This window comes from Danaus plexippus, chromosome 28 (genome assembly GCF_018135715.1).
Source record: "Danaus plexippus chromosome 28, MEX_DaPlex, whole genome shotgun sequence".
Classification (NCBI taxonomy): Eukaryota; Metazoa; Arthropoda; class Insecta; order Lepidoptera; family Nymphalidae; genus Danaus; species Danaus plexippus.
In genome coordinates this window covers 3,630,330-3,651,082 of record NC_083556.1, presented here as the reverse complement: position 1 = coordinate 3,651,082, position 20,753 = coordinate 3,630,330, and the positions used below count along the sequence as shown (strand labels likewise).

The 20,753-nt window shown below is 34.6% G+C and overlaps 3 protein-coding genes across 7 annotated transcripts; 1 reads left to right on the top strand and 2 right to left on the bottom strand.

Annotated features, from left to right (window-relative positions):
• Nucleotides 1-2,405: 2,405 nt before the first annotated feature.
• Nucleotides 2,406-4,418, bottom strand: LOC133319784 (uncharacterized). The gene has a single exon (XM_061525417.1). It carries the CDS (start codon nt 4,337-4,339, stop codon nt 2,693-2,695), a length of 1,647 nt encoding a protein of 548 aa, XP_061381401.1. The 5' UTR covers nt 4,340-4,418; the 3' UTR covers nt 2,406-2,692.
• Nucleotides 4,277-11,077, bottom strand: LOC116776390 (uncharacterized). 5 transcript variants are annotated; one of them, XM_032669588.2, is made up of 14 exons: nt 10,980-11,077; nt 10,728-10,809; nt 10,624-10,659; nt 10,383-10,511; nt 10,127-10,239; nt 9,913-9,994; nt 9,700-9,801; nt 7,858-7,992; nt 7,676-7,793; nt 7,255-7,426; nt 7,084-7,164; nt 6,889-6,919; nt 6,738-6,802; nt 4,277-6,555 (listed from the first exon to the last, which is right to left on the bottom strand). In XM_032669588.2, exons 4-14 carry the CDS (start codon nt 10,486-10,488, stop codon nt 4,420-4,422), a joined length of 3,141 nt encoding a protein of 1,046 aa, XP_032525479.2. In that variant the 5' UTR covers nt 10,489-10,511; nt 10,624-10,659; nt 10,728-10,809; nt 10,980-11,077; the 3' UTR covers nt 4,277-4,419. The 5 variants fall into 5 exon arrangements, with proteins under 5 accessions (XP_032525479.2, XP_032525477.2, XP_032525480.2 ...); XM_032669586.2 differs by having other exon boundaries at nt 10,383-10,659; XM_032669589.2 differs by having other exon boundaries at nt 9,700-9,783; nt 10,383-10,659.
• Nucleotides 11,078-11,775: 698 nt separating this feature from the next.
• Nucleotides 11,776-18,729, top strand: LOC116776408 (uncharacterized). The gene is made up of 3 exons (XM_032669602.2): nt 11,776-12,107; nt 12,179-12,292; nt 12,438-18,729. The coding sequence occupies exon 3, from the start codon at nt 13,055-13,057 to the stop codon at nt 18,641-18,643; it is 5,589 nt and encodes a 1,862-aa protein (XP_032525493.2). The 5' UTR covers nt 11,776-12,107; nt 12,179-12,292; nt 12,438-13,054; the 3' UTR covers nt 18,644-18,729.
• The last annotated feature ends 2,024 nt before the right edge of the window (nt 18,730-20,753 follow it).

Sequence of the window (20,753 nt, the reverse complement as noted above, 5' to 3'; positions counted from 1 at the left end):
AAAGCAAGTTTGCAGTGGTGCGTATAAAAGAATCAATTGCAAATAAAATCTCTGGGAATAGAAAACAAATCGTAAACTGTTTGCGTGGATTGAGATCGTAAGCGTACATGTGACATATTTAGTATCCTTGTCGATGTTTTGCACACACGAACAAGTCAATTAGGCTTTGACAGTTTAGATTACAATTTGATAATCGGTCCGTTTAAATCGAAGTAATGCACCAACACATTCAAAACAGGATGGTCGAGGCGGAGAGAAGACACACAGTTAGGTTTTTGAGAGGTCGAGCTACGATTAAGATTCCAGAAGGGAGATTTTGTAAAAATAAAAATATAACCCCAGAAATCGGATATCCCTATATTTAAAATTTAGTGAACCATATAAAATCCAGAAAATAATTGAGAATCATAGATATCTTGTAAAGTGATTGCAGACCGTGGATGACTTCGAAATGTGGCACATGACCAGCTACGAAAAGTCTCACAGCATCTGAGAGACGACACAGAATTACTAAGCAAGCAGTTAGGTGGACTGTTCGCCTACCTAATAGTTATCCGGTGAGCGTATTTCATTTTGTTCAAATTACTTCATTCAAACGTATTACATAATTCGTAGCTAGTAATAGGATTGTCTAACACTTATTTTGAGATATGTTACTATAAAAGATGCATTTGGCGTGCGGATCCGAACCATAACAAAAAAAAAATATTATTATAATAAAAAATAATGTTGTAGACGGGTGGAGACGTCTTACGACAAATAAATAAAAAAAAATGTGTTGTAGGCGGGTGGAGACGTCCTATGACATATGTTATGAATGTTCGTGTGACGCCCCAAAGCCATAAGTAGATTAAATAATTGGACGTGATATTATGATTTCGTATCACGATGAGTCGTAATAAACAACGTAACCCATACGACCACAACAAATTTGTTAACCATAACTATAACAATATAAAGTTATCTAGGTTTACTGTGGAAGTACCTAGACTACATAAGTATCTCTCTGTTATCACAGAAAACAATGCAGAGCACGCATCAGTATAACCGTATCGGCATGACTTCGGATGATGAAGCATCAATTCTTGAACCTGGCCCATCTACTCTACGAGACCTGCAACGGGTACGAGAACATAACGAAAGCTAAGCAAGAGAGAACACACCACCAGGCAGGTGCAGAGCACGCACCGCCTGCCAGAATGGCCGTATCGGCTCAAGCAGCTTCAACGACGGATGCAACATGAAAATAACTCAAGGCTGTCATCAATTATTATAACAACTTATTGGTCGTCGTACTATTGTTAAAAGTAAAACGAAATCAAAGAGAATAGAACTATGTTTGAATTCTGGTATAAATATGACGTCTGGACGCACGACAGGGGACTGCAGAGTTCAGCGAGTGCGGAGCATAAAGAATGTGATTATGAAGAACTTTCGAGAGATACAAGAACATTTAGAAGAATTGAAGTTTCATTTTGAAATATCTGGAACGTACTGAAACAAGAGACATTAGCTACGTCAGCGAGGCTGGCGTCCTGTCTTTATAATAATGAATTTGTAATAAATCCGATATGCAGTTATTTAAAGATGAAAAACTGGTAAAAACAGTGGTGGGTTTATTGAGATGTAATTATTATCAGGACTGACATTCAGTTGTACGTAACAACGGAGTAATCCTGGTCAACTGGTCTTTGTTTACAAGATTGTGAAATTCTATTGAAATGAACTATAGGTGATTTTAGTGCCAAAGTACGGCGTGTCAGACGCCCGTCACCGATTCAGGAACGAATATGTGGTTGATGAGGCGTTCAACTTCCATCAACCTCTGTAGCAGATCGAGCAACACGTCGTTGAGCAGCGTTTGACCCTAACTTCCCGAGAGCCGCTATGAGTTTAGGGATGAGCAGTCTAACATTAACACTATATCAAAGCAGATGGAAACGCGATTAATACCGTTTTGAGAAGTGGTTTACTGTTGAGGGTGTTCTGGGATTTTAACATTCTTAATAAGACTTTTCTTTAATAAGACATCAGCTTTCGGAGCTATATACATACAAGGACAATTGCAGAGAACATATCTCAAATTTATAAATCGACTTAAATAAAAACTAATTTTGCAGGAACTTCAGTGCTTTTAAAAAACAAATACCTCTATGAAAATAAAGTGCAACAATTTATTTCTGTAAAATCAAGTTATCACGTCCTAAGTAAAATTTGTTAAAAAAAGGATTACTTTCATTTTCCCATGTTAATCAAAGTCATAAACAACAATATTTTCTACAAATAGTTATAGTAATTTAGTTAGGGTCGCTAGTTTATCAAATTCAAATCGAAAGATGGCGGCCTGGAGAAAACCGTAGCGTCCCAAAAATCTAGATTAAAGTTTTGCTAACCAAACAAAAACAAAACTGAAATAGCTTTTTAATAAAAAAAGTCCTAAATGTAATTTTTCAATAAACCATATCGATTAATATAACTTCAGTACAATTTTATAAACATTCATTAAAATAGAAGCAGCGTCATTACTGAAATCAACAAAAAGCTTTGTTCGAGTCTTCATAAATATACTAACACCTTTTATCAAAACAAATATCAATGAAAATAATACATACATATTTTACAAAAAAAAAATATTTAGAAATTTATATCGAAAGCATTCAAAATCTTGTAATCGAAAGGATCTATGGGCAACTCAAAAGAAATAGGGATATGGAAACATTAAGGAAAAGCAGGGAGGGAGGTTATCTAAAGCTTCGCAAGGATAACGTTTGGGTCTTCGCCAATATCTTTCAATACAACGACAAGGAACTTCATCATCGTCCTCATCAGAGACTCCCACACGTCGCCTTCCTGAATCTCTACCCAGTGAGACTGGACTCCCTCTTCTTCTACTAGCTGGGTCAGGGATAGGAACGCCTCGTTGAGAAGTATATGAATACAAAGATGGGTCACAACACATATTACCGGGAGCAGTGTTAGTGGCTACATGCAATTGATTATCTTCTCTATTTTCCACGTCACCTATTTGTAATACAGGGTTATTATCGCGAAAAGTTTGACATGATATAGAACATTCGTCTGATTTGACCGGTACTTGTTCAGCATGGATCGGAGTTTTAGACACTTTGGACCTTCGAGGAATCTGAGAAGTGTCATCCCACGTGTGAGGCTTCATAATATTATTATTCACATTTTGCGATGTCTTTGCACTATACCCACTCGGTCCAGCAATTTGGCTAGTCCCTAGGATACCTCGAGATGATTTAGTTCTTCCAGAATAACGGTTGTCATTATTAATCGGATATAGTCGTTCTTTATTAAACATATTTTGGTCATTATCTGTAGCCATTTTAAAATTCACTTGTGGTCTAACTTGTTCAGGGACACAACAGGGCGGGATCGACATCATATTTTCATCTTGGATGTATTGTGGATTTTGTATGTTCTGTACATTAGGTCGACTTTCCTCCAATGTTAACCACTCTGGACTATTATCATTTTGATAAAAGGTAGAGCTAAGTGGTCGGCCTTCATCAAACGTTCTGTAAGCCGGTGGTTCTTGAATTACAACGCGAGACTTGTTTGTCAGGATTTTAGATGAGACGTTACCCTGGGAGAAGTTTAAGGAGGCATTAGGCACTTGTCCACTACATGTTTTTTTACATTGATTTGATTTGTTCACATTGTTATCTAGTGGCTCCTGAGTTTGAACTGGGGCTCTAGGCGCGTTGATATAACTGGAGCAAAATGATATTTCCTTACTAAAATCTTCATAATTTGGAATAGTTCCTTGTTCTAGTCTATTGGCATATTCCTGTCTAGGTCTATTTCTTATTCTGTTAACAAATTGTTCTGTTATAAAAGGAATGTTTAAGGGTTCTCCTTCTTTTAAAGGTGTATTTTCCAAGAGCTTCGACACTTCAATACGTAAAGCATTATCTGTCAACTGACTATTATTTTTTTCGAACTCTTTCACTTTATTTGCCAACAACTCACGTTGTTTGCTTCTTTTATATTGTTCTTTAAAGTCTTCACTCGGTACAATAGGTAAATCATTATACCATTGTTCAATTTCGAGGTCTAGTAAAATACTATCTGCTTCTTGTTTTATAATTTCCTCACAAGGTAACCGTACTTTAAGTAAAATGTTAATAATATCGGTTTTATACGAAGAAATGTCAACGTCTTTTAGCTGTTGGGGGTGGTGTTGTTTTAAATCCTCAATAAAATCATCTATATGTCTTAACAATTTTTTCTTGTATACTTGTGCCTTCACTTTATCGTCGTTTTCATAATTTGTGCATAAAAGAAATTCTTCGACAATTTTTTTCACTTGCATATCGTGATGAATTTTTAAAGGATCGTCCCCATTTAAATTTGTTAAACCATGTTGTCGTAAGCTATTAAAGATATTTTTCATTAAGTTATATTTATATGAAGCTTCTCGTTTACTCCTATCTGTTCATTAATTTGTGTAGTTTTTTCTATAAATCTCACTTTAAGAAGATGTTTTTTTTGTAAAAGTTCGGGAATTTGAGGTAAACAATCTAGTAAATCTTCTATTCCTTCATCCAAAAGATCTTCGTAAAAGAAACGGTTGTAATACGTTGCAGGATCGCAATTTAATTTGGAAACAACTTTCCACAAGCCATTATGGATACCAAGTCTAGCTTTTTCGGCTATTGCTTCTTCTTCAGGTGTTTTTGTTTCTATCGGTATTAATTTTACCCAATCTTTTACATATTGTTCATACTCCTTTTCGAGTTCTTTAATTGTTTTCTCATAAGGATTTGTGGTATCTAGATTTGAATGTCTACTTTCGTCATTGGCCGAACTTGGATTCATGCATCTTTCTTGAGTAACATTGAACAGAATTTGATCTTGAGGCACACTGGAGAATTGCTTTGATGATGTTGCTCTGTTATTATTTATTTCTGCATTTTGTTTACGGCTCACTTTTGTTGAATTTAAATCACACAATTTTGAGAGCATGGGAACTGGGATGTCTCTGATACGTCGCATTAGATCAGGTGCATGCTTTGTAATTTCCAAATTATCTTCTGCTACAAGTTTATTTATCCATTTAAATATCTGATATTTCAAATGCTCAAGTTCAGCTTCATCAGAACTTCTGGTACCTGGATTGAGATCAATGTATCTCAACCTGTCTACTATATCACCGGCTAAATCGTTTATGACAACTTGGCGAAACGCCTTATCTTGTGGAAGGGATATCGGTAACCGGGTAAGCCATTCGTCGATCTGATGACAGAGATCGTTGGTGTAACTTTCTATATTAGCTCGAATGTCATCCTCATTGATGCTCTGAATACTGAAGTTGTTGCCATTCGCTGGTACATTTTTAGTATTTGAAAGTACGATAAACGTCTCAGAACGTATTTTTTCCGGTCCTATTCTGTCTATATAAATATTTTTAAAGTTTCTCAACAAAGTATTAGAAAAAATATTGGCTTGGTCTTCCGCGATTCCATAATCCATTAGCAATTCTGTCATATTTATTTTCAGATGTTTATCTTTACAGCAATTTATTAAATCTTTAGAAACTAATAATAATTCCGTCAATTCATCCTCTATTCCTTTTATTTCAGTTTGATTTAATTTTAATTCCCATCTGTTGAGAAATGTTGCCAGCTTATTCAAAACAAAATTTTTGAGTTCACGCTTAGATGGGGAATCGAGTCTTTTTAAAGCAGACTTAAGACTTTTTATGTCTTCAGCACTATTAACATCCACTAAAACTTTATGAGTTTGTTTATTTCTTATTCTGCTCATTTTATTTACTAAAATCTCGGCCAACCTATTTTCAAAAACTCGTCTATTTCCTTTTACATCAAGAGGAATTGATTCGAGTGTATTCATTACTTCAGATTTTAATTTAAATCTCTCTTCGGAACCCCTCAAATGACAAAGTGCATATTTTAAATATTCAAAGAGGTTATAAAACAAATATTCCTTGTTGTACTTCATACTGATAGCATTGGCACTTTTAAGCGGAATAAGATTTATCCAATCCTCTAGCAGTTTCATCAAAGCGTCTTCATTCTTTTTTTTATATGGATTTACTTCAGCGTGAAAGATTTTAGCGAGAGATCTTTTAATAATTTTAGTATCTGCTTTCGAGAAGCCACATTCGAGTGTTCTTTGACGTGTATTAAAGTGTGATGAGTTTTCGTCGTTTATCTTAAAACTGAAAACGTTTTTATTCGGTCTACTCTGAACCTTCCGAAAAGGCTTCGTCTTAGCACAGCAGCTATATAAAGGAAGCATTAGGTCTAGGATCTCGTCTTTCATCAATTCCTGCAATCTTATTTCTTCTTGAGACTTGCTTCTTTTCCGATTTCTAAACTTGGGAAGACTTATTTCAACGGCACTCGACACAGTTTGTACGTTTATGTCCACAGGGCTTAGTTTCGTCCGAGCGGTTTCAGTGATATGTCTTATTTTATTCAACTCATGAATATTCTGTGAGCAGGACACCGCGTCCTCGGATTGCCTCGCAGCTAATGATGAAGTTGAAGTTGGTGGTACAGCTACCTACAAGTATGAGAAATAACAAAATATGTATCTTGTTTGATGATAGTTATTGAACAATAAATGAAAAAATCGGTGTACGTAACATATTACGGATAATAATGTCTGTGAAATAAATGTTTGTCCCTTAATTTCCGAAACTAGTACAACACTTCCTCTTCGTGTATCGCAAATAAGCAACTTACTGTTCTCTGAGGCGGCACGTCGCCCGGTACCGTCACCACTTCTCGTGACACCATCTGGACGGCCGCTAAAACATATCACAAAGGAAAGGTTACTTCGAGATATGAACGAGCAAGCGCAAGATTTATATTTATAACGCCTCGTACATATTACCTTGTATTTCCATATTCACTGTATTGGTACTCTGGAACAAGATCACAGGTTAGTGTTATTTACAACTTGACTTGAATGTGGAAATACTAAAGTATTGTACTCATTACATACTGGGGTACCTACATAGTGACGGAAGATGACCTTATAAATGACAGTTGACCTAACAAATGACAATGATAATTATAGTGTACGAACACATTGATTGACCACACTCCTTTGTTCAGAACATGAAGACACGAGTCTGCCTCTCGTCACTCGCTCTCCTTGGTTGTTCGACTGGAACCAGAACGTTTAAATGAATAGCAACAGTTTACATTATTTCCACCTACCAACACAATAACTTTACTATTGGAAACGAATTATTACTTGACTTGATAAATTTCTGATGCCCTCTCGCATTTTCTTTGACACGTCTCTTAAGTATCTGACGTCACTCGTTTTACTGAATGTGCACCTCCTCCAGGGTTCCACATTTTCTTGTCTTTCTTGTTGCACCACGACTTTTCTTGATCTTTCTTTGGTCGGAGATTCTTCAGTCCTATTGTAAATGAATGACATAAACCATGTTTGGTATAAGTTACTATAATATATTGTCTTATTAGGTAATTATTCAAAAATAATTATAAAGGCCCAATGTAAAAAAAACAATTTGATTCCCCAATATAGAATAAATTGGGTTTCGGTGTTTTACATATTTTATAATTTTTTATAAGATCTTAGTTCCCAACGGATTTCCCCTTCAGAAAGCAAACATGAACAGATATCATGTTATTAAAATAAAAGTTACCTCCTGGTTCTAATGTGTCTTTCTCCTTCATATCGCTGGCTCCGTCCGACGAGCGTTTGGCTGGACGCGTCCGATTCCATGTCCACTGGCGGACTTGTAATGTTTCTGTTCTTTAAACCTTAAATATACACCGTGCTTTGTATCATTGTGATGTTTTGGAACTCACTTGCTTGTAAACTTACTGTTTTTAGTTTGAGTGAAATTAATGAGTCTCTCAACCATTTCCGAAGATCGATCTTGAAGTAGACTGGGATACTTTCGAAGCGAGTTAGCAAATAGATCGTCCCGAACAGACGGCCTGGGGCTGAAAACAGCTCCTGCTCAGAAACAGATGCATATACTATATAACTTTCTATTCAATAAAATAAAAATGCTATTAACTTAACCAGAATATATTTCCTGAGCTAAGGAGTGAAAGTCAAAGCACAACCAGGGCACATCTAAATCGATGAGAGAACAAACGGAAAGGGTTGGTCGACGTGAAGTCTTAAGTGTTCAACCCACCGTCATATTGCCAAACCACAGCCCCGAAGTCCCGTGATTTAAGAGAGCTTGATTGTCTTTACATATCAAAATAAATAGAGAAAGCCATCTTTAATCATGCTGACTCTCTTTATTTAAATTTCATTACGAATATATGTTGACTACGAACGTCTCCGGGATTAATTATTTTAAATGACCAAGTGCAATATAAAAAACAATTACATTTCATAATTAATGTAAAGACTTAGCTGTAAAATAAATAGAACATCATTGTTTTCTGAGTGAAATTTAAACTTGCAAAATACGGACTCAAGCGTCAATAAATATTAACAAGAAAATGGAATGAAGGGGACAAAAGATGCCAGATACTTCGTTAACTACAAGCGAAAATTTGTCAAAAGTATTTTGATAGACATGCAGAAAGATCTTAAACAGCACAAAGAATACATGGAAGATAAATAGAATGACATAAAATGAATCCACGGAGACTATATTAGAAGACCAGAATAAAATAAATAACTTGGAAAGGCAGACCAGACGCTAGAATTTTTTATTGTGCGGAGTTGAAGAAAAAACAAAATGTAATGAAAAATTAGTAAACACAACCATAGCAATAATAAACATTTATTAAGTGGTCTTGCGAAAATAACTATATAGAAGCTGTCGAAGAGCAGAAAAAGACGAAAAACATAGGCCAGTTATTATTACGTTTACTGGAATCAAGTTAAAAAATATTATTGTGAAGAATATACCATAGAACAGATCTAACATCGCAACTGCAGAAAGTAATATTAGCTTCATCAAACACTATAAACCTGCCACACTGCGTGAGAGCAAGGACTTGTGGGAATCACTCGCAATTAACCAAACTAGCCAACCCGTTAGTAGCGACTAACGACTGACTGACCCGAAGCAGAACGAAGTATCAACAAAGAGAATATAATTCCACTCACCGAGAAATACTAAGAAATATGAATTGCGATCTACTCGGAGCTAGCGCCATTAACCGTCCGGAAGTGAATTTTGATGAAACAAAAACTAATGAATTTTGATAAAACTAATCGCGACACCACGTATATCTTTGTAAATAAAATTCCCGTAGATTTTGTAAAAAGCTAGATTAATTTGGGCAACCAGAGATTTCTATTTGAAAAGAGAGAAACATGAAGCAAATTAATGGCGGAATATCAATGAGTTTTAAGATATACTAAGGGCACACAAAGAAATACTCAAATTACTACAAACACTTTTAATCAACAAAATAGAACTGAATACGAATTCAATGATTTTACCATTACCTTCCTACCTCCCTATCTAAAACTTAAGTGTTTAAAGTGTTCCATACCAGCCATGACAAAAAAAAACAAAATTAATCTAACCTGGTTATAATGTAGTCAGATTAAGTTAAATATTTTACTTACCGTATTTACTCTAGTTTATTTTTCTGAATGTGCATTTGTGTAATTAAATAGCGCTTCGTTATTATTATTATAAGTAGACCTCCTGCCATACCCGTACAGCAATGTAAGTGTTAACCATACCTCGGTCTGCCCAGCACATTCCTCCTCTAAATCCCGTACACTTGCTTGGTAAACACTGACTCTCCCCACTGCCTAGACCGCCAACTTCAAAATTACCATGACCTTAGAATTAATGAAAATATATTTTTTCAAAGTAAAATATTCCTTATATATGACACATTGAGTCCAAGCTGTCGCTATAATGTATAATAAATATGAAATTAATTTCCTCACCTGGATATAATTCAGCTCTTTGGGGAGGAAACTCCGTGGCTAGGTCTGGAGGAGAAGTCGGGGTAATGTGACAGTGCACCATCTTTTCCAAACGAAAGTACAAATACATAAATGAATATAACGTTAGAGAATCCTTGAGAACCGGAGGCAAGGACAACATTTGTTGAAGGTATGAACCCAATATATTAAAGACCAATAAAACAGCGATACACACTTTATACATGCTTGCATATCGTCCATCAGTAACTTGAACACCGTTTTCACGGCGCGCATCGCATGAACACTGCGAGCCAGTCGTCTGACAGGCGTTCACCCTCGGCTGAGATCCTAAACAAGGACGGAACCTTAAGGAGAAACGATATGACCAAGACTCTAATATGCTGCTTAGGACATTACAGCTAACATAGCGGAGCAATGGGTCTAGAAGTACTTAAAAAAATTAAATTTCTTTATTAAAAAAGAAATCATACCCATGTCTGGTACCAATGTATATTGTCTCCCCGCATCCATGAGCGTCACGGCAAGCCCGGCGTCCCGGAGACCACGCACGACCGCAACCATACCTTCACCCTCCATTGTCAAAGCTTATGACAGGTTACCTATTGTTCAAAGTTAGACAATTTTTCTTCCTATATTTCAGCAGAAGCCTCGGAAACTTAACTTGTAAAATTTGGAAACGTAAAGGCGACTTAGAACTGCAAGATGACGTACGCGACAATCCTACAACTCGGTGTCAGCAGGAATGTACTGGAAAATAAACATTTTATTTAAAGAGGAACTGGCTTTGAAAAATATAATTAAGTGTAGTTAGTTACGATCATTTTCAGGATGCGAGAAGAAGAATAGCAGAGATCAGGGTGGTAACAGCATTTGTAGTGTTCGTAGTTGTGTACAGGCCTGGAAAATGAACCATTATGTGATAAAAATTCTTAAAAAAAGTCAAGAAGTATGTAATAGACGTCAATTTGGTTTGTGAAGTCTGAAGATGAAACGAAAGTTACATCACTGCAGCTCACGAAACTGTAAATAATCTGATATTATAATTAAACCTGTACAAATACATTTACATTTCTTTCAATAATTTAGCTTTAATAGAATTCCTTAAAATTGGCAAACAGAAAATTTAGTGTCCTCTTTTCATCTTCTTTGTTCGAATACGCAACAAAAATTTATGACATTGAAGAACATTTTATTTTAAATGGCCAGTAACCCTACAGGGAGTTTCTACACGATCTGTATTATGCCGGCCACACACGTTACAGTATACTTGTGCAAGTCAGGACTTGCATAACATGTATTGAAACTAAACCGCGTAAATTTCTTACAGGCACCAATTGTCGAAAAAGTTCTGACTTGAATAATACTGCATTTGCCCAAGTATACATGAACGTGTGAGCTAGCAGTTTCACAAGTTTTAGTATTTTTTTAGCTATCCACCTGTGCACGTCATTATCGTGCCAAAATGAACGATTCCTTCGAGAGGCATGCAGTTTGCGATATGAATCATGTCTTTAGCAAATCAAAAGTAAAGAATTCGACAGCAGGGACAAAAATATTGAACCCCTCTTTAGTTCATATAATTCGGTATCACTTCTGAATTTTCTGTTTCTTTTGTCGCTAAAATAAAGAAAACTACTGATACTGATCCATAGCATAAGTGGCTCGCTGCATGTACGAATACTTGAACATGTATCCCTGAAATAAAATTTGTGCAAGTATGTTTGAGGCGTTTGTGGTCACCTCCGAAATACGTGTATTTGTGTAAATATGCACTTGCGCAAGTATGCCGTAAGGCGTGTAGCTGGCATTAAATATGATTAATATTTATGTATTTCATAGATTCTTTCAGATTGTCAAATCACACTAAGTCACATTTTCTAATGAAATAATGGATTTGTCAAAAAAATAACTTTTTTAGGCTCCACTCAATTATAAAAGTGACTAGACATGGAATCGAAAATTATCAGAAGTTAAAAAAAAATAATCCTAATTTTAGTCAATCCTCGTTGCAACTAAAACAACATGTCATATTTTAAATTAAATTACAAAATATGAATATTTGTAAGGATTTACGATCTGATAGCTTTGTGTAAGTTAGTCCTCTCTCCAATGTTATGAGTTCCGCGTAAGATTTCATAAATTTATTACCTATGGAAAGTATACGCAACATCAAGGACAAAATAAAATCATGCGTGGTAAGACTGATGAGGACTATTCTATATGTGATATTATTATTCAAATATATGTAAAAGTTTTTTGTTTTAAGTCTTGCACGGAAGACCTGTGTCCTATTATCAAGGAGAGACTCGAACGCCATATACAAACCCACAACTCGAGCACCAATCAAGAAAAAGTCCAATACCAAAAATTTCGAAAATTTGTAAGTAAACATTTTTTCAAAATTTTTAGAAGTCACGCATATTTTTTTTAAATATTTTTTAAATATTTTTCTATAGTATATGTGTATTTATTCTTCACTTTTAGAGCATACCATAGAAATTTTTAAGTTATTATTATTATTTCAGTCTGGAACGGAGAGCATAAGCAACGACTTGACGATGAGCTCTGATGAACAGACATCAACAACAGATCTCAGAGAAAAGGGGTCAGAAAGAACTCCCAAAGATTTGTTATATAGAGAAGGTCTCAAAAATGTAATCTTTGAATGGGCTAAAAACTTGCCGCGATATTCAAATGCAAGTTCAGAAAATATAAAACAGAATATTGTCAATGATCTTATAGAAAAGTTAAATAAAATGCATTCTGAAGTAGAAGAAGATTATTATGATACAAAACTGTCAATGGAAATAAATAAATTTATAGATTCATTACCGATGTTGTCTAGATTATTAGAAAATAAAGAATATTTGGACCAACTAAAACAAGTACTTGTAGAGAAAATCTATAATTTGAATAATAATATCAATTTTCATACTACAGCAGGAAACAAAGCCCAGAGAAGTAAAAGTAATCTAAAAGACAAGGCTTCTAATACTCAGGAATATTATACAGCAATAGAGGATTCGGACAACCGTAGAAGCCTTTCCAAAATTTACCCTTTTTACAAGAAAACGATTCAAGAACCTAATGTGAAAATTAACAACAACAAAATACCAAACTTGAAAATAATATTTATAAAGAAATGATATTTAATTGGATCGAGGACATTCACAGGAACTTAGACAAAAATGAAAAGATGATGATGACTGACGCTCTCACCAATCGTTTAAAAGAATTGTTACATTCCAAAACTACATCAAATTATAAACTGATGCTCAAAGCTGAAATATTTAATTTTTTAAATGATTATGCAGACAAGTTATTTTTGTCTCCTGAAAACTACACATATCTTAATCGATTATCAGAAAAAATTGCCGTTAAATTACTGAGCGTCAAATTCAGTAACGAAGAAGTTTATTCAATGTCTTATACTTCCTGTTTCAAAGAATGTCCTGACGATATGAGCCCTTGGAATTGTGAACAAGTAGATCCCTATCAACATATAGTACAAGAAATTGTTAGGGGGCAATTACAAAAATTTAATATTTCAACTTCTATCGCAACAGACATTATAAACATTATCTTGAAAAACATTAAGTTTATTTGCCTGCGCCAAGATTACTACGTAGAAATACACATATTCAATATTCTAAAATTTTGTACTGACCTGTCAGACTACAACATTTCCACTTTGACTAGTAATATTTTAGATCAAATAAGAACTGAAGCCACTGGTAAATATCTGACAGCATACAATTTTGTCTGCTTTAATAACAATGGGATGACTCGAACACAAAGTTTTATTTCTGTCTACAAATCCGAACAAGAAATTCGTGGACCTAACACCTTGCTACCCACTTTAAAAAGAAAATTAAGTGCAAACAGTAATCAGCAAATAACAATGGAAGAAAAAAAATATGTTAATAGAATATCGCAGGTATTAAAGGCTTGGGTCAACGTTTTGCCTATCGAAGGCTCTAAATTGGAAAAAAAGAAAAATGAAAACACTATCATTAATAATCTCGCTTACGACATCTTAGATCAAGTTAAGTTAGAACAGTTGGTTCCGGAGACCAGAGTTGAAAAAGACAAATTTTTATCATTTTTTATCAACAGGTGGCTCAACAGATTAAATTGGTTTCATAATATAGCTGACGCACAACCATACGTTGAAAATTTAATACAAGAGCTGAAAAAGGTTTCTCTTCCAACTTTTTCTAAAACCAACAATAAAAAATATGCAAAGAAAACGCAAATATCGTCCGGATCTAACGAAATGTCTCCTATTGATAAGAATGCAATTGAAAATGAAGAACCTTATGGTCAGCCTTTAAAGCTCCAAGCGATATTAAAGGAATTCATTTCCAAATATATTGAGCACAATTATGATGAAGATAACGCTCTGACTAGAGAAGTGTTTGGCCATATTTTAAAAAAGGAACTGCAGAAGTTAAGTACACCAAGCAGACGAGAAGTCTATACTAACTTAAATAATAAGGAGGATGACAATTTAGCTTTTGATAATTTATATAATGAATTACAGTTCATTAATATTATATCGGACTGGCTCAAAGAACTTCCATTAGAAGGTTCTTTCAATGTGTCTGGCAATGAAGACCGTGCGCAGTGGATTATTGATTTAGCAAAAATAATTAATGAAATCGAAAAAAGTAATTCTCAATCCAAAGATTTTCAGCAACAACTTAAATCAAGAATTATGCAATGCACAGAAGTGTTGCCTATAGAAGATCTGTATAAAGAGAACATGTCCACTTTTATCGATATTTTAATCAGTAATATAGATGAACTTCATTCTTCTCCCCAATGCTGTGCATTTGCAAATGAAACAGGTTTGTCTTTAAACATTAGCAGTGTCCCAGACCACAATATAAGTGACTTTATCGAGGAGTACATACGAGATAAAAGCGACGTCATCGGCGACGATGAGCTGAAACTTGATGCCTGCTCCTTAAGAATTTACAAAGAAGTGGATAATATGGCCAAGGATAATCCTACCAGCCTAAGCACGTCTCAAGTATATAACAGACTCTCAGAAATGTCGCAACCAAGTGTAGAATTAGGCAAACGCTTCAATGTTAAACTCAATTATGCTAAGGAGGTAAGTAACTGGTTGAATAATTTACCATTGCTGGCAATCGAGGATACAAAGGACGTAATTATTACAATGATAAGCAATTTAGCTGAAAAAATGACTGAAAGATGGCAAATAAAAAATGTTGATTCAAATAATAGTCAAGTCGATGATAAATTAAAAGATTATATAAGGACATGGATTAAAGAATTACCGCTGGATCCCAAAAAGGATATTGTGCTGCCCGTTGTTGTTCAACAAATTTGGAATAGGATGGAAAAAGTTAATAAAGGTATAGATAAACCCTGTGCGGTCCTAGCGGGAGCTACGGAAAACTCAAAATCCATTTGCGAATCTCTTTCTCCATGCTGTAAAAGAAATCCTTTAACAAACGATTTTGAAAAACTTGACCCTGGTACAGAAATTGTTGAAGCAATTGAGGGTTGGTGCAACAATTTACCAATTCATCTTGATAACATTTCTATGGAACGCACTTTAAAAGAAGAATTTAGTACAAGACTTTATAAGAAAATTAATGAACTGAACAAAATTCCTGATTGTTTTAACAATAACATTACTTATCTGCAGATGTTAGAAGAAGAAATAGATTCAGGTTTAAACGATCTGCCACAAAATCCTCAACTTCAGCATTCAAGACAAATGTTGAAAAGACAATTATTGAATAAAGTTAATGAAAATAGAAACGTGATGAGAGAGAAGACAGCTGGCTTGAAATATAGACAGGAACTAGAAAAAACTATTGAAATTTCCTTACCTAATCCTGTTTTTTTCCATCAAAAAGACTGTCCCGGTTTTAATATTTATAAAAGTCTGTTAGCACAATTGTTTATTTTGGAAAATTTTGATCACGCTCATGATGATTTTAAAATTAATTGCATCAGAAAAATACGAAATAAAATTGATAATCATTTTGAAAACGTGGAAAATATTAATTCTGTGTCATTAACTAAGGACAAGTTGTTTAATCAACTGTACGGCTCTCTATTCTCTGTCCCAGTTCCAAATGAAAACTCAATTGCAAGAGAAGTTGAAGAAATTAAAACTCGCTGTGTCATTGACGTTTGGTTTGAAAGTTTACCTATTAGAGAAGCTGTTGGCATTGAGGAATTACTTCAACGTGAACAAATTATATCCATGTTAGCTAAAAGAATACATGCATTCGAAAAAAATTGCGAGAACCCTAATGATAAAATCAATAAAGAAATAAATAAATGGCTGATGAAATTACCAATATTACCAGATCATGAAAATAGCTTTGATAAATTAACAAATGCACTTTTACAAGGACTTATTTTATCCAAGAAAGAAAGGGCATGTAAACTGTCTGACCGAAATGTGACTCTCGAAAATTTTTTATTAGATAAAGATAATAATAAAGGGAACTTAGCTACAAGCCAACTAGCTGGACCGAGCAGCGAAGGGAAATTGTGGTTCAGTCCAACTTCATCATCGTCACCTAAAATTCCTCGAAGTTGTTGTAAAAAAGGGGGGAAACCTACTGACCTTCTCCTGGAAGTCATAGAAAAGTGGTGTCAACAATTACCACTACCAGAAAATAGTCAACAGGATAAAGATAATGCAAAAACAATAAGAGACAGTCTTGTTGTAAGATTAATAATTAAAATTAGTGAATTAAACTTAAACTTGGAAGCATTTGAGAATGATCTTCTCTATGATTCACTGCTTGATGATGAAATAGAAGATCTAATGTCTACATTACCCGCTTCGGTTGAACTACAACAAAACAAAATTTTCTTAATAAAACAATTCAAAGAATCTATAAAATCTATCAAACCCCTAATCAAGAACGAGAAAGCACGTTATGAATATAAACAGGTTCTTAAAAATACTGCGGATGAAATTTTAGAACCACCCCGAAATGTACCTACTACAAAAGGCGCTTTGCTACGAACATTGAGAGATGAAATTGTTGATGATTTTATTGTCTACAATTTTTCTAAAGGAAATGAAAACAATCGTGATGTATATAAAATAATGTTACAGAGAGTTGTGCAAAGATATTTTTTTGAGAAAAAAAGTATGTCTAATGACGCTGAATCTGATCCATTAACGAAAGGAAATCAACTGATGAATGAGTTGTCTAAAGTACCAACACCGAGTGATGACGCTATATTAGACGAAGTAAATGAAATCCTAATGAAATTTGAAGTGAATGTTTTTTTTAAAGAATTACCCATCGCTGAAGTCGAAAGTAAGCTACCATTACAGAGCCAAGTGAAATACAGTTTAGCTAAACGATTGAGTGATTTTAAAAAAGATGGTTTTAAAAATAATCATCAAGAAATTAAAAATGAAATAATAAAAAGTCTGCATAAAGTACTAGATGAAATCGATCCTCAAAAAGTTGATGCATTTATCAAAAGGTTGGAAACGACGGAAAATCCAAAATTTCCTCAGATATTCTCCTCCAGTAATCAAAATATGAGTTTTCCGAATGATTATGTTTTTAGAAATGATAATCCTATGAGTATAAATAATCAAAATGGCGCAGAACAAGTTGCAAACAAGGAAAATGATGTGGATCAAAAATGGATGTCATTATTAACAGGAACATCTGGAGCGATAGGTTCGAACTACCATGGCACCATACAACCCACAAACTATAGAAAAAGTACAGACAATATTGTGAGTCCTCGAGCACCAGGACAAGATTTTGATCATAGCCTCAATCAATCAGAATCGAGTTACAAAAAAATCTGTGAGGGAGGAGTTTTAACTTCCTCAGTAATGAGAAAGAATGAAACCATTCAGATTATACCCAATGCAAATGGTGAAGTCAGTAATTTAAGACCGAACCAATATTTAGGTGGCTCCGTTGGTTTAAAAAGAGACATCCCTAACACTGCAGATACAAACCAAATCATGCCCAGAATCACTAACAGCCTTGGCCAGGATTTACAACCGCTTGATAAGGATTCCATCCAACAAGGGGGTCTGGGAGCAAACTTGCGACAGTCCAACTTATCAATACGACCGCAATGTCCAAATTCTTGTGCCCAACAGACGGATGTAGGTCAAGAACTGGCAATACCATGTCAAGCTCTATCTAATCAGAGCGGCCAACAATCAAGATACACGTGTAGTGATTGTTGTAGAAATCAAAAGTTTCCTGATGCCCAAAAATATACCTTCAACTCATTCCGTCCATCATCGCAATTCACTTCAGAGAATAAAGTAGTCACACAACAACAGCCATGCAGGCCGTTATCATTATTAGACCGAGAGTCATCTAAACAAAATGTAGACGAAATCTCAATACGCAGTCTGCCGCAGGACTCGTTGTCTCAATTCTCTCAGAATTCGTCACAAGCTTACAGTAGATGCAACAAAAATTGCCGCAGACCGTCTATTGTATTACTAAGTCCTCCTTATACAGATTCTAATAATCTAGCGATAGAGGACGGGAAGAAGCCGCAAGCTAATTTGGAACCAATAACAGATGAAAATGAAAGCAGATGTTCATGTATCAGCAAAAGCAGGAAGCAATGTCGAGGCAGTCCCCTCTGTCCCGTCCACATGCGGAAACAGTGCAGAGTATGCAACAGACCGAGTCCCTTCCGTTGTATGGGACCTTACCGCCGCTATTATGGTTTCTAGATATTCACAGGGAAGCGGAAGTTACATTTCAATATGATATAAATAGTGAAGCTAATAGTAAACAAAGTTGCAACGTGGAAAATAAAGTGTCTTTCATTTTGGTTGTATGATAAGAAACGGTTTAAAATATCATAACTAAGTAAACAAATGTGACAGTAACCTAACTACCACTATTCACTTTGGAAGTCAGTTTCGTATTCTTGATATCAGAAAGATATACATAGGGAAACATAAATAGTAATACGTACTTTAGCACGCTTTTATTAGTTTTACCTGTTTGTTTGTCTGTCTGTTGGTTGGTAACCGACTTCTTTGAATTTAATTTTAATCCACTCTGAACGGTTAGATTTCATTTAAACTTGGTAGACTTTTCAAAGACTGATGGAAATACAATAATTTAATAATTTTATTCTGCCATCCTAATGAGGATCTTCAGGATTAAATGATATTTTTTCGCGTCCTTTACGTGAGAGCAAGAGAGATAGTCCAAGCGTGTGTTCTTGCGCATGCGTACTTTTCTGATTCGATCACTGGGCTAAAATCACGCCTCTGCAGATAGCCGAACTATAAAATAGAAAGAAAATAATAGTTTAAAAGAATTAAAAACCACGTTTTTATGAATAAAACGAACTAAAAAGAAGAAAATAATTTTATCAATAGTTCAAATTATGGATGAGAGGATTTATTTATAAAAAAAAAAAATGATGTAAAACGTGTGGCGTGTTCTCTGTAAAATATTTGTTCCATGTTGCCACTTCTATCTGTATGAAGTTATAAGAGACGAGTGTGCGCTGTTAGCAAGAGAACACAAGTCCAGGCACCCCCATGCGTACTTCAGTTTACTTGGCTGAACAGCAAGAACACCATGCGCGTGTGCGTGGAATCTACCAACTCACTCTTTTCCTCTCTCCTACTTTCTACATTTGTGTATCTTTCTTTCTCTTTCCCTCGGCGTGAAACGTTTAACGCAACCTTGTTGGAAGTCGCATATAAAGTTTTATCTCAAACATTTAAGATTTAAAGTCCCATGTGTGTTAAGAATTCTGAATTATTCTTTTTAAATAAACATATAGAAACCTCTGCGTATTCAATATGAATTTTATTCATTACAGCTCGTGGATTCCGTCCAAATTTGGTTTTAATAAATCTGTATCAAAAAGGTTCTTTTTTGACACAATAAAATTAGTTTTCGCAACCAAATGAGGAATGTAAGATCAAGTAGAATCCTAAAAGATGAACATGTGTAAGACTTAACACAATCTTCTATAGTTAAACACTAATCGAATTGTCATTTATAGTTCATAGACTGTATTATATCGTCGATACATTATAATATATAATGATACGTGAATACAGTGCGTATATCATATGTTTGGTAATTTTTATCATTCGTTCCAAAGATGTCAGTTTCTCAATTTGGGGTAAAAATTACTTAATGAAGGAAAATAACTCATATACCTACTGTTAATTGTTAAGTTTATATTCTAACAAATAGTGAATGTACTAATAATATATTTATAAGGTATTATGACTTCTGGTAAGCATAGATAGTTAGATATGTTATGTTGGAACCGGATGTCGCTAACTCGTATAAGACGAAGCTAACTATCCTTTTTTTTAGCGTCATGTAAGTAGATCGGATGTTGTACGGACCTTTTTTAAATTATCTTTATTCTAAACTAATTGACCTTATAATATTGGCCAGCCATATTATTTATCCCACACCACTATCTTCAGATATAAGTTCGCACGTAAACATTGTATATTTTTAACTTATTATTTTAACTTGGTATATCTGTTCACGAAACATAAACTTGTAGTAACATGTTAATTTAAAGTCAAGAGTAATCTCCGAGTCCGAAGTGATCAAACTGTTTTAGAATAAATCCATGAACGTGACAGGCACTTCACCTTCTTTAAAACAACTTTTCGGCATTCACTAAAATTTTATTTTTAATATGAATGAAATCTTTATATTTATTAATTCTTTAACATGTTTCAAATCGTCGTCAATGAGCCAAATCTGCATGATAATATTCGTTATATCCCTTTTAAAAACTTTAAAAACCTAAGGATCGAAGGGGAACTCAAGAAAAAACTTCGTAAGAGA